This window comes from Falco peregrinus, chromosome 4 (assembly GCF_023634155.1).
Source record: "Falco peregrinus isolate bFalPer1 chromosome 4, bFalPer1.pri, whole genome shotgun sequence".
NCBI classification, from domain to species: Eukaryota; Metazoa; Chordata; class Aves; order Falconiformes; family Falconidae; genus Falco; species Falco peregrinus.
The window spans coordinates 95,747,911-95,760,997 of record NC_073724.1 but is presented as its reverse complement, the minus strand read 5'-3'; the positions used below and the strand labels follow the sequence as shown (position 1 = coordinate 95,760,997).

The 13,087-nt window shown below is 37.4% G+C and overlaps 1 protein-coding gene across 4 annotated transcripts in view; it reads right to left on the bottom strand.

Moving 5' to 3' along the window:
• Positions 1-13,087, bottom strand: part of DCLK1 (doublecortin like kinase 1) — a 251,266-nt gene that overhangs the window by 47,559 nt on the left and 190,620 nt on the right. For 3 of the 4 annotated variants that reach the window (XM_055802401.1, XM_055802400.1, XM_005241155.3), the window contains one exon: positions 1,302-1,386. In XM_055802401.1, coding sequence (XP_055658376.1) covers positions 1,302-1,386 — 85 coding nt within the window. Of the gene's footprint in view, positions 1-1,301; positions 1,387-8,166; positions 13,011-13,087 lie in introns of those variants that run through there. The other variant, XM_055802402.1, reaches the window with a different exon arrangement.

Sequence of the window (13,087 nt, the reverse complement as noted above, 5' to 3'; positions counted from 1 at the left end):
TGCATTTTAAGTCTATGGTTTAGGAGCCTGGAAACCATTCAGAGTCAGTATCTCACTTACTGTACAGTGAAACCATGCTGCTGACATTGTATATACTCAACAGGTTTCACACAGATACAATAATGAAAAATAAGACTTCTGGGGGCTCAAACATACCACCATTCGAGTGTTACATAGTTTACCATTCCCATTGCAATATGCCCCCAGGACAAAACCAAAATTGTATTTTTTTAATTATGAAAAGGCCTCTGTGATCTGCACAAGCGCAGACCAGCCTCCAAAAAGGGTTGGAACTCCTTGACACAGCATGATTAAATATATGTACCAAAGAAGTCCAACACTCAAGCACTTATTTTATTACATCCTGTAAACTGAGACATCCATAAAACTCCTCATGTGCTAAGTGCTAGTTCTCCCCCTCCCCCAATATTAAATATTTAGTTTTTAAACAAATGTTCTCAATAATACTACCTCACATGCAACCTGGGCACCAGATGTTTTGGTAAAATTGCATTACACAGTGTCTAAGCATAAGAAAAGTTTGTAGTTTCATGTGTTTTAGTGCTCATTCATGTACCATTATTTTTAAATGTATTTGAAATAGTGTGTTACAAATACCTAACATGCCTCTAAAAGCTGACTGTAAACTGCAGCTGATACAAACTACTATATAAATACTGTACCATAAAAGAAACGTCTCTCAGAAATGTGACTTGAATTTACACACTTTAAGGCAGCGCTTTTAACTGTATCTTTATCTGTCCTTTGTTCCAGTTTAGTATGAAATGTGAATGTCATGATACAAGGAGGCTGGGGTTTGCCTGGATTCACAGGTGGCATGAACAGTTACGGTCAGAGGGAAACATACACATACAACGCATATGTGCGTGTGAGTGAACTGGCAGTATTTGAGCAGGCACTATCCCTTAGCCAGCACCTTAAAGCCTTAGTACAGGGTAAGATTAACCATTTTTGAGTAAAGACCCAGGACTGCAGCATGTTCTTTAGTACCATGACTGATGAGAGAAAAAGTTACTAAAATAATACAGTCAGCACTGTGTCACCTGCAGGGCTGGTATCTCGAGTATGCTGCAACAAAACCACCTCTGAATAGCGATGTCCAGATCAGATCTGATCCAGGGTGAACCTGAGTGGTTTGCTAAGGCTGCCGAGCTTCCTCATGGAGAGTCATCCAGCCCGCAATGCTCCCACCTTCTCCAGCAGGAAGAATGACTCATTTCCTACACAGCTGCTGTTGTCACTACATTGACTGCTTGGAAATGTCAGCCTTCAAATGTTACCTTCTGCAGGTCCATCATTTTCATCCATAGAGCTGCAAACTTTGGTGGATGCTAATGAGGTAGAGGAGCCACTGTGTTGGGAGCTCTGGAAATGGAGAGACACAAATGAAAACAGATGATTTTTAAGGAGCAGGAGTACCTGCAGCATGTTCCTGCTGGACACACGTCCTGGAAAGGATTCAGTGTTCCCTATGTAAAGTATCAATTTACTTTGGTGAAGGGATATGAGGATGCTTGGGAAGAGTCCAGTTTTTCCACGGAAATTGCACTTCTGATATCCTTGCATAGGCAGAGATATCCCTGATCCATCACGTGCAGCAATGCTGTTATGTATGGCCCATCAGTTTCTCCCTATTCCACGCACACTTGGCAGGGAAAACTGAGGAGCTGTATGCCCTCTGCAGGCAGGAGATTGTTTTCTCAGCAACACCGTTAACCCAGCAGGCACCAGAAGCACCAACGTCTGTTCTGACCGAATTTGGCTTTGTTACGGGCAGAATTCCTCACTTTTGCAAACCTCCCTCTGGTGAAATCCTCCCCAGTTGTGTTCTAGAAGGCAGAAATCATTATGGCAATGTATGGAGAAAATAAAACGTCAGGGTGAATAACGTTTGCTTTTCTTGGAAAAGCATTTGATTAGGTATAGCTCACTTGAGGCATCAGCCTGAACCTCCGTTTTAAATACTCGTACAGCAAGTGTCTACATTTGCCTATACACTTAATGGGGGGAGGACAGTATCTCTGTAGTCCATGGAAGGTGACTCACAGCCACCCAGCTTGGATGCCAGAAGTACAGCAGGCAGGATTTCGCTAGGGAAGCCTTCCAAAGCACCTACCAATGTCTATCGGTTACGTATGGACTCTAGGCATGTACTTCAGGAAGACTGCTTCATCACCAATCTAGATGGATGAAACTACACAGGCACATGAGGTGGATTTCACCCAAAATGTTTATCCTGTGCTGTGTAATGATTACACCATCATATCTTCAGGATTCTCCCATCCTCAAAGCAAACTAGAAGCTAGAAATGTAACAGTGGCCCTTTAAACTTACAGCAAAACCCAGCACTTCCTCACGTCTTCATGTTGCAACATGAGTGAGAAGCATTCAGAGGATTTCCAAACTAAAACTTTCTCAGGTTCACACGGTTTGCATACTGAAAGCTTACAAAGTGCTGCAGTGTTTAATTACCCCCTTCAGTCTATATATTACATAAATTGCTGGTGGCACTGCATGTTACTAACACTACCAGTTTCTTATCTGTGTGTGTGAGGTATCTAGATGCCCACAGTCAGGCTGCCAATCCACTTTACAAATTTAATACAGCTCCTTTGGAATGACCTCTCTCCTCTGCCACTGCAGAGCACAGCTGATGGCTGGAGCAAGAGGAACTAACGACGCAGCAGCTGGGATTTTTGCAGAGCATGGAGCCAGGGAGAAGGCTGTCAGCAGAGTTAAAAGCTGGCCAGTATACTGAGTTCATTTGAATAGTCTAACTTTTAATTTCTCCCACAATAGATTAAGGTCAGCAAAGGCTGAACTTGGCCTATTTTTCACAAAATAATCCTGAAAGCTTGCGCACCCCATCTACCAAGAGATTCTTTGCTCTTTTTCTCTTTTAATCAACCACAGCTCATTCTTTTCATCCATCCAAGCATTTTTGCTGAGCTTTGGCCGGAATTAAAAATTGCATTAATCAGTTTTTGGACTACTTTTGCTGCCTCTTGACAACAGAAGTGAGCACTGACTGATTTTGTGCAGCTCGCTAAGATATTGCTGCCCTTGTTTCATGATTAGGATGTGTTTATGTATGTTCTATTCCTGTGCTAAACTCTGTGGGACGTCTCAGTAAAAACTTACCTCTCGTTCATTTTTGAACAAATGAGCAGATGAGGATGAAGGTAACAGGAAAATGCTAGAAGTTCTCATGTCTGGAGAAGTCACTCTTAAAGCCTATTTTTATACACATGTAATGAGAGAACTGTTTCCTTTACACTCCTGCTTGTAAAATAAGCACAAAAACATGTTTTCACTACTCATTCTGCTGTGTCTGTTTGTTTTCCTAGACCAGGATCCAATTTCTTACTTTTTTCCCCACCCCACAGTATTTTCTTAAAGGACTTAAAACTTAAATATGTTTAATATTTGTTACATGCAAAATCAAGAATGAATCTTTACAACATTTAAGGGGTACACCACAAAAAATTTAGTGCTAGATTTTCAACAGATTATCAAACACATACTTTGTTCAGTTTTTTGCATTTTAAATAGTGAGATTACACTTTTTTAGCCAACGTTAGGCGAAGACTGCTAACTACTCACTGGTGCAGCTTTCTGCTAGCAGTCTGATGGTCTCTTTACGGAGTCTTTAATGTGTTGTTCTCATATGCGAAAATGGGGAGACACAGAAATCGAGACCTAACTCGGTGGCCACATCTTCTCAAAATGGGTGCCTAGAGGTACTCAAATTTCTATTTGGGAACTTAATTTCTCAAGGACCCTTAAGATGAGGTTTAGCTGAGAATGATGACTGCTTCGTCCTTCCAAAATTAGACTCCTTTGAGGGCTCATTCCAGCAAAGTGTTTCAGTTAAGTGCTTCACTTTAAATATAAAAAGTCTTAATGGCATTAACACAAATGAAATTAAATTCACTTCTAAATATCTGTTTGATGTATAGCTCCCTAAATATGTATTTAGCCTAGGTTTAGTTAAACTAAAAAAAAAAAAAAAAAGAAAAAAAGAAAAAAAAAAGTGGCCCATAGAAAATTTAAAGGAAATAAAACATCAACATGAGATTATTTTGTTAAGTGTCCCTTTTTCTTTTCTTATTGATACCACATAAGAATGGGAAGACTAAGATGATATCCATAATTGAAGAATTAAAGCGATGCATTAGCAGCATATACTGTACCATGGATCTGCAAACAAAGCATAGAGCCCCTTCAGTGAGATCTGCGTGCAAAGCACCAGCATGTGAGCAGCAGAGCTCACCAGTGACAAGGAAGCAGTAGCTAAGAAGACATTTGCTAAAAATACATACTGAGATTTTGAAAACTTTAAAATTTTTAAATGACTTGAAAAATATGAAGAAAACACACACTTTTCCTTTGCTGAACACCTCCTATTAAAACAACAGCTTAAAAATAAACCAGGAACTGTACATTTTCATATATTCACCAAGTCTGCTGACGGACCGACCCCCTTTCACAATGAAAGAGACGTTACTAGTTAAACACAACACAAATATTTTCATCTTTATTCAGTTCTCTGGAACAACATGCAGGCACTTATTTATTTATCTTTACTTCAGCTAGAAGAACATTCCTTTATTTAGACTTTAATTAGCTCGTTGTTCTCACAAGCTGAAAGCCCTCCGGGTCCAGCAATCCTTGTGGGTCTCGGTGTTCCTTCCAGTTGGCTTGCCAATCGTGAGGCAGTCTGTTGTCTACACTGTTGCTCTCACAGCTGTGGACCCCATCAGGGATATTGCAGATGGGGACGGGGGGAAAACAAACTCTAAGCAAGAGTATAATCTCTTCAACACACAGACCTTAATGCAATTAGCTGTTTTAATTTTAAGAGATGCCGAGGTGCTTGAAATGTCATCACTTTTACATGGATTTAAAGGAGTCCAGTTGCACAGGTTGCCAGCACATGGCCATTTTTATGGCACACCTCCATAAAAGTGATGGCATAAAAAAAATCAGGTCTTTGGTGTAAGGATTTCAGATCCTATTCAGGTCTATATAACAGATGGCCAGCACACCACACATCTCACTGATGTGAATGGAAACATTAGCACTATAGTGTTTCATCTGCGTCTCACTGGGAGATTTATTTAGCAACTGTTTTGTAAATAGTTTGTATGTCAGTGGAAATTGTGTTAAATCCATGAAAAAAATAAATATTACTGTAATTTCTCTCTCCTCATACTCACCTTTGTCCTAAATTATTTTCAAAATTCCACTCCAACTAAACAGCAGGAATTATTCTTGTGGACTACCAGTATCAGCAGTTACGAGAAGAAGCTTAAACAAGTACGACTAGGAAGTTTGTTAATGCAATTCAGATTCCTGAATCTTAAACCCCAAACACTGCATTATAGTTTCCAAACCTCTCAAAACCTTTATTAGCGCACATGGAGTCTACAAAGTCTCTCAACAATAGATTCCTTTGTATTTTCCTAGCATGAAGGAAGCATCTGGATGAAATGTGAGTAACAGAAATGCACACAGGTGTAACGCTGAGTTTGGATCTCATGCAGAGTTCTGCTCTTTTAGAAACAGGCTTAATGAAGTAAAAAGTAAAATTAATAAAGTGTAAATTCAGGAAGGAGGTGCAGAATAAGGGAATTATTAATGCCTTCAACTGATGTCTCCTAAGATTTTCCCTATTCTGAAGAATTCTACGGAATTTAAAAAACATACAAAACCTATGTGTGTCAGTAATATGTGTAAGATAAGTTCAATTCAGCAAAGATGAAAAGCATGAAAGCCAAAACTAAACAGTTAAGCAACCATGCTCACCTCTTCTGGAGCCCATACTAGTGTTCAGTCTGTTTATAAATAACCTTTGCAAGGTAACCATCATGAATTCCTGACATAGTCAATTACAATCATGAATTCCTGACATAGTCAATTCCTTACCCTCAAGATCATCACAGTTAATGGTAAAATAAAGACAACAGTCCAGTGCAGGTATTCGCTTTGAAGGACTTTGAAGGGCTCAAAAAATTCCTCTAACATGTAGCAGTCCAGAGCAAGAAACTGAGTTAATACAACAAAATGGTACATCTCCAGAGAACAAAAGGGAAAGCAGAGAACAGCTGGTTTAAAACAGTAAAATAATATATCTTGATGCAACTTTTAAGAAAACAAACTATTTTTTTATTATTCAATTTAGAGAGAAGAAAGGGTTGCACTGAAACTCCCTCTCTAAGCTCTATCCAGTGAAAAGTGGGGGTTTTTTGTTTTCTTTTGTTTAATGGTTTACATTTTTTGGCCCAGCCAGCTGAGATGGGGGAAAAAGTTTTCATACAGTACAGAGATGGTAAAAAAATTACTTCATGGAGAAACATCAAATCCACAATATTCATGCTGAAAGAATGGAAGCCAATGGAATTCAATGTATAGAAAAAGAAATTATGCAATTGTTTTCTTTTCAAATTCGACACTACACTAAACTGACAGAGATCCAAATTTATTTATAAACTGCTTTATCTGGAAAGGAATGACAAAAACCATATGCAAACCTGCTCTACTACTTATCCACCATTCTGTGTCCTGCCCTATCTAGTTAGATACTTGAGAGGCCCTACATAGGGAAATTATTTTTTTCTTTTTCTTTTATGCAATTCAGGATTTACACAGCTTGGAGAAGAGTTAAATTCGAATGACACAAGCAACAATCTGCTGTGTGCCATTCAGGAACTTGTGTTGGTTTTCTTCTTTGAGGGATAGAGGGACAAATGAGGGAGTTTGCAAGGAAATGGAGCTAACAGACTGAAAGTTAAATTTTCAAGCTGAAGCACTTTGTTTTATTAGGATCCTCTTATTAAGCTGCAGCATCAACTCCTTTATACTCATTTGATTTGTGCAACAAAGCAATTCTGAAAGACCAATACAGTTTCCTATATGGTATTTAACAGTAAACTTAAATCCAACCTCCCCTAGCTCCTAACAGCTGCTTCCAAAGCTGAGCCATAATTCAGACTGTAGGGTCACTCAGTCTTTGGCATTCTCCAGAAAAGATTGATGATCTAAAAAAAAAAAAAAGTATCAGATTCATGGTATCGGAAGCTGACCTGTCATTACTGTATCCATACTGTGGTTAACATAAAAAGTTACATATGCAGTGATGCAATGTGAAGGTTTCCTTTTTCCTTTTCTAAAGTTATACACAGTTAAAAGTTTCCACTCAACTACAGAACAAAAATTGAAAGGCCATCAAAGGAGGTTCTTATTTCTTCCACCTAATTAAGGACACAGCACAATCACCACTTCTATTTTGAATCTATTTGAGTTGCATTTTAAAAGCTTTCCTGGCATTCTTAACTGTTACTTGGTAGGGACAGAAACCTCAATTATTTTGTTTCTACTCTTCGTCATTTCTACAGTACTGTTTCCTTCCTATGTCTGTACAACTTTTTTAGGCAGACCTATTTACTAGCAGCCAAGATGGTTTCAAAACTAAAACTTTTATCAGGACCATAGATCTCTCTAGGAGAGTGTCTGAACATCAGCTGAAGCATCAGACTGGCAGATGACATGTCAGAAACTGTAACATCTCTCTTTCAACGCCCCCACCAAACAAAAAATAAAAAGGCTATAGATATGTATTTTTAAAGAGCGGAAAGATATATCAAGAAAACAAGGTACTTATTTTAAAACTCTGTGGGTACGTTTCAGTACTCTCAGATTTTCACAGGCATATTTTCCTAATTCTTTTCTTAAGAGGAGTGTTGCTATAGCTGAGTTGTCAGCAGGGAGCTGTACTTTGCTTTGGATCATCTACTAATTTCTCACTTCATACGTCAAATCTACCCCATTGCGTGCACACAAACTTACCCATAAGCAATTCAAGGCAGGTATATTTACTGTCTCCAAAAGACCTGTTAGAAACCAAATTCTTCCTTGAAGGATCTTCAGTATGCACACACTAGAGCCCACAGTTTATTATTTAAAAAGACACTGAATGTATCTAAAATCTAAAGGAACCCATTAGGATGCATGGATCCCATATGATTATACTAAATGAACTGTTAGATGGACAATGCTGATCCAAAATGAACAAGCAATACCAACTGCAAGTATTTTTTTAAAGCTGTTAATCATGTTTCCAAAATAAACTCACTGAACAGTGCGTATTTTTTAAATATATTTATTACATCGCTTACAATAATCTACAGTAATGTTAAATCTAGAGAAACAACAAATTGCAACAGGATGACGTGGTCAAATATGAAACACAAGTACAACACAGTATGATGAAACAATGGCACAAAAATGAAGGTGATTTTCTTCAGCTGATTATATGAAATAAAACATTCATCAGCATTATTTTTTTTGCAAGTTTTACATTTTTTTGTTGATAAATCAACAGCTTTCTTTTTGGTTTCCTGCATCACATTAATACAAAAATGGTATATTTTAAAAAGCAAATATCCAAGCACTTTTCTTTAAAAAAAATAATTGTATGCATAACTTCGTAAAATCTTAAACTTATGTTGTAAATGTGCCAATATTTACAATATCATAGTGCAACTAACAAAATGAAGAGGCCTTAGCACAAACATTGTTAGCTCCTCTTTCACTAGAGTCCAAATTCCAAAACACTGTATTGCAGGGCAAACCACAAACTAATTACCTCATATAACATCAGAGAACAAGTACACGCTGAATACAGTACAGCTTTTTTTCAGACTTCACTGCTGAGGGTTAATTTAAGCAAATTTGAATATAAGCAACATGCGCAAATACAGACACTAAAATGCATACAATTATGTATGTGTGCACCGCGTGTGTTTTTAACCCTTCGCTAATGTGTGCATACACAACACATGTATCTACATACCCATTGCCGTCCACGGGGAGTTAGGGCGCTCAGCCAGCCTGAGACCAGGTGCATGGCGAAAAAGGCAAACCCGAGCCAGCTGAAAGGTGTTAATGACAGCAAATACGGCTCAGAATAGCCTCTGCTCTGCTCTGCAAGCCCTGCTTTCTGAACCGAGGGGTTTCCTGGGGGCCAGCACCCCCATTTCCAAGGAGTGTGACAACCACTTGCTTGCTTTGCTCTGCATGTAAAGCTACTGCTGGCTGTGTGACATAAGGTTATTTTTCTATTCATCACTCATGGTTACAAGTTCTCATCCTGTCACTAACAGGTAAACTGAAAGTGAATATTAAATAAAGAACAATCTTGTATTCTGTTGAATACCATTAATTGGATACAAGAAAAAGCACAGACAACATTAATCTAAATATTCATCAAGTGTTGAGGTAATTTAGCACCAAAAGATTTTCGGTTTGTTCATTTCTCTACTATTTTTAACAAAACAGTACACTTGGGTTGATCAGAGGTTGTTTTCTATATTCTATATTACTGTTAATTCATTGTAACATTTAGAGTTGTAGGACATCTTTTGTAACATACTGTGCTATATAAAGTTCACATCACAGTATGAAACTGTAAAAGCAAAAATTACTATTTATTTAAATTGCTACGGCATACAATCTCAACCCAGGTGCTCTTCAAGGCTGTCTAACATTATGGTATCCTTTCTTATAATATACGTTTATAGCCACAATATTAGTGCCCCAGAATTTTCATTTTACAGCCATATATGCCCTGTGAAAATGGGTTAAAGAGAAAAATAACTGAATATAATGTGCTGTTGCTGAATTATATTTTACAAATTAAAAAGCAATTTTTGCAGTGGATAATGAATGTTAAAGATTTTACTGATTTCAACAAAGAAACAGTGACGTTCAAGAGGAGACACAAGTCTGAATGTGTCAAAATAATACCATTTCAGATTTATGATTAATGTTTTGTCTGTGTATATGTATCTGGGTATAAGGTCCTATCCTTCCCATCTTGCAGTCAATCATGGTTTTGCCACTAAGTTCAAACTGAGCAGAACTTAGCCCTTGATGTACATGAGATCTCTTAAAACCGTACAGACTTCCTCGGGGGAGCTGCGCAGCAAGTACAGGTTAGTGCAGCTCCACTGCCTTTAACAGAGCTGTAGCAAATCCCACCAGATGAGCATCCTCCCATAAAGACATTTTCCCCACATATCTGTTTAAAGCCACAAATGTGTCATAACTGTGCATGGGTTTCAAAGCCATTAATCTATGTATGTGTGTGTACGTGTGTATAAATATAAACATACACATTCTGTGCTTCACATGTGAACTGTTTGTTGCGTAAAAGAAGAATAAAAGAGGTTAAAAAAAACCCAGAAAGTTGCAGAAAGCATTAGGGAAATAATCACAAGGATTCATAAAGTTCAAAGGGAAGCAAAGCATTCACAATCTATACAAGACTCTTTAGCTACATCATAATCACCTTAGAGTAGGCACAAATAATGCAGCATACAGAGAACTATAAGAGGTTCAAACACTATAAAGTTGCTTAAGCTATTCTGTTATTTAATGAAGTCGATGAAATCTAGGGACAAACTAAAACCTGTGCTGTTGCAAGCAGAACTACAGCATCAAGAAACACAATTTCAGTTTCACCCATAAACTGAAACCTTCTGGTCTTGCTTAAAAGAAACATTTCATTCTGCTCATGTATAATGGGAATTACATTCCACACAAAAGGGATCTCAAAGTCTATAAACAGTGTACCTTTTCAATCTCTAAGGGACTTTCATTCCTTAAATGAAATATTAATGATACATATTGCCCCTGAATAGCCCCTTAATACAAGTCATATGTTGAAATGATTAAATGTTATGGACTAGCATATTCTTTGAAACAGTCTTGATGGAGAACTCGCTATGATAACAATTACTGATATAAGGTCCATTTTTCTTTTCCACAACTAAGCAAAGCTGTGGGATTCAGGTTTGCTGGCAATCTGCGCTCCCTGCGCAGAACAAACATTCTTAATGAACTGCTTTAAACAGCAATAGCCTACATGGGACAGGGGAGGAAAAATAATATTCCTGTAATTTCTTTTCTTTACAGGAAAAAACAATTTTCAAAACTACAGTATCAGTCTGGCGGAGTTGTCTGAATTTTTGGAAACTAATCCCAATGCACCTTTACATAATATGCATTTCTTGGGATTAAGTAATGATATTTTGCAAAGACATACCTTCATAACAGGCAAAAATGCAAGTAAATTCACAGCTGCAAACTTTTTCAGTAGAACAGGACAGCTTTAGGATCGGGGTGCGGTGGGGGACACAGGGACTGTTCCTATTGCTGGGAACAGTTTTAGATCTGAAGTCTGAAGCAGGAATGGAAAAACATGCATTTCAAAAGGAAACGACCTAACTGCTTCAACAAACCTGCCAGATCAATGACTTTCTCTCCAGGTGATACTGGAACCAAGTATTGAAAACAGAGAAGGTAAGTTTTGTATTCTGCTGCCCTTCTACTTCTTTTTGAAAATATCCTCCATAAAGAAAATGATTACTCGTACAGTGGAGCCGCATCACATGCCAACATTTTCCAGCTGCCAAATTTTATCGTGAACAAATCAGTGTAAAGGAATTATTTCACTACATTTAAAAGTTGGCATGTGGCAGCTAAAATTTTCTGCTATTAAGTAAATTTCCCTGATTGCAAAATATATTAAATCATCACTACGTAGCTCAAAAATATAATCTCTATGGATTTTTGTTGAGGACCAGAATCACACTTATTTCTAATTCTTAAATCATTATTATTTGAGATACTGAAAGGAAAGGTATAAGTCAGTAAAAACGTGATCACTACACTATCAGCTTAAATACAACAGATAAATTTTAAAGCAATATGCAACATATGATGGGAAATATTGCTGTTATGTAAATTAGACTAAGAGTCTCACAATAAAGCAGCAGAAAACAAATAAAATTAGTAGATATTTGTTAAGCAACTGGTTATAATGCATGACCTACTTTAACACTAAAGGAGTTTTGCATATTCATGCTGTACAAAATGACCATCTCTAGAAATTACGCAAACAGAGAAATTAGGTCAATAGAGGGATGATTTACAGTACTGCCATTTCTGTAGGCTTTCATTTTAAAATGCATAAGATGTCTTATTACAGCAAATAAAAAATGATGTTCCTGTCCTTAACAGAAGTGAAAATAATCACTAGTTTCTCAGGCAAAATGGTTTTTTTTTTCCCAAAAGGTCTCATCACGTGTGTCAGATGACGCTGCTAGCCAGCAGGTCCCCATATTTTCTCATTTAGAAATCTGTCCATATTTACTTGCAACACAGAGATGATCAGTATTAACAGCCCTTGCCAGGTAAAACTTTCATGTTGCCTGTGAACACCCTTCTGTTTACAGTCATCAAATGGTAATGCAGAGAAGAGAACTTGAACACTGCTTTGAAAGCATTTACTTTCTGTCCAGTGCCCACACGGGATTTCTTCATCCTCTTTTCATTTAGATAAAAAGACTAAAATTAGAGTGTTCCAAATGTGCGTGTCAGGATCAGACAGTGTGGTGCAAGCAATTTAATATGGCAGGATTTTTCTTTTCTGCATTTTACCTATTCATTGGTAAAAGCAAAGTATTCATTAACTGTTCATACCCAAATGAATATACGTATGGTAAAAACAGAACATATAATCAGTACCTTAGATGATAAAAAGAGCACTATTCATAGATGTGCCCGCTATGGATTTGTGCGTTATATTCACCTTATTCAATCTTTGTTCCTTAAAGCGTGCACAATGCTGTTTTGTATCTGATGGACATATTCAATGGCTCATTCATTAAAAATTCTTGCATTAAAATGCAGTGGTAAAGCCAAAAATACCCCCACATGCTAGAATTAATTTGGCCCCGTGTTTTTAATATTAAATATGCAAAACTCTTTTGTGCGATTCACTATTACTGTAAATTAGCAGCTATTCTCTTTAAAAATGTTAAACCTTCACCAAATCACAAACCATAAACATTGTTCCATTTTCTCTTTTACACTGAGTCTCCTACTGAATCCATATCATCCGAAGAGAGTGGGCGATACAGGTCCTGTAAGATGAAGTGCAGTATACATTTGTTTATTGTGTTTGATTTGTTGCACTGCAACTGTCATATTCTTTCTGTTA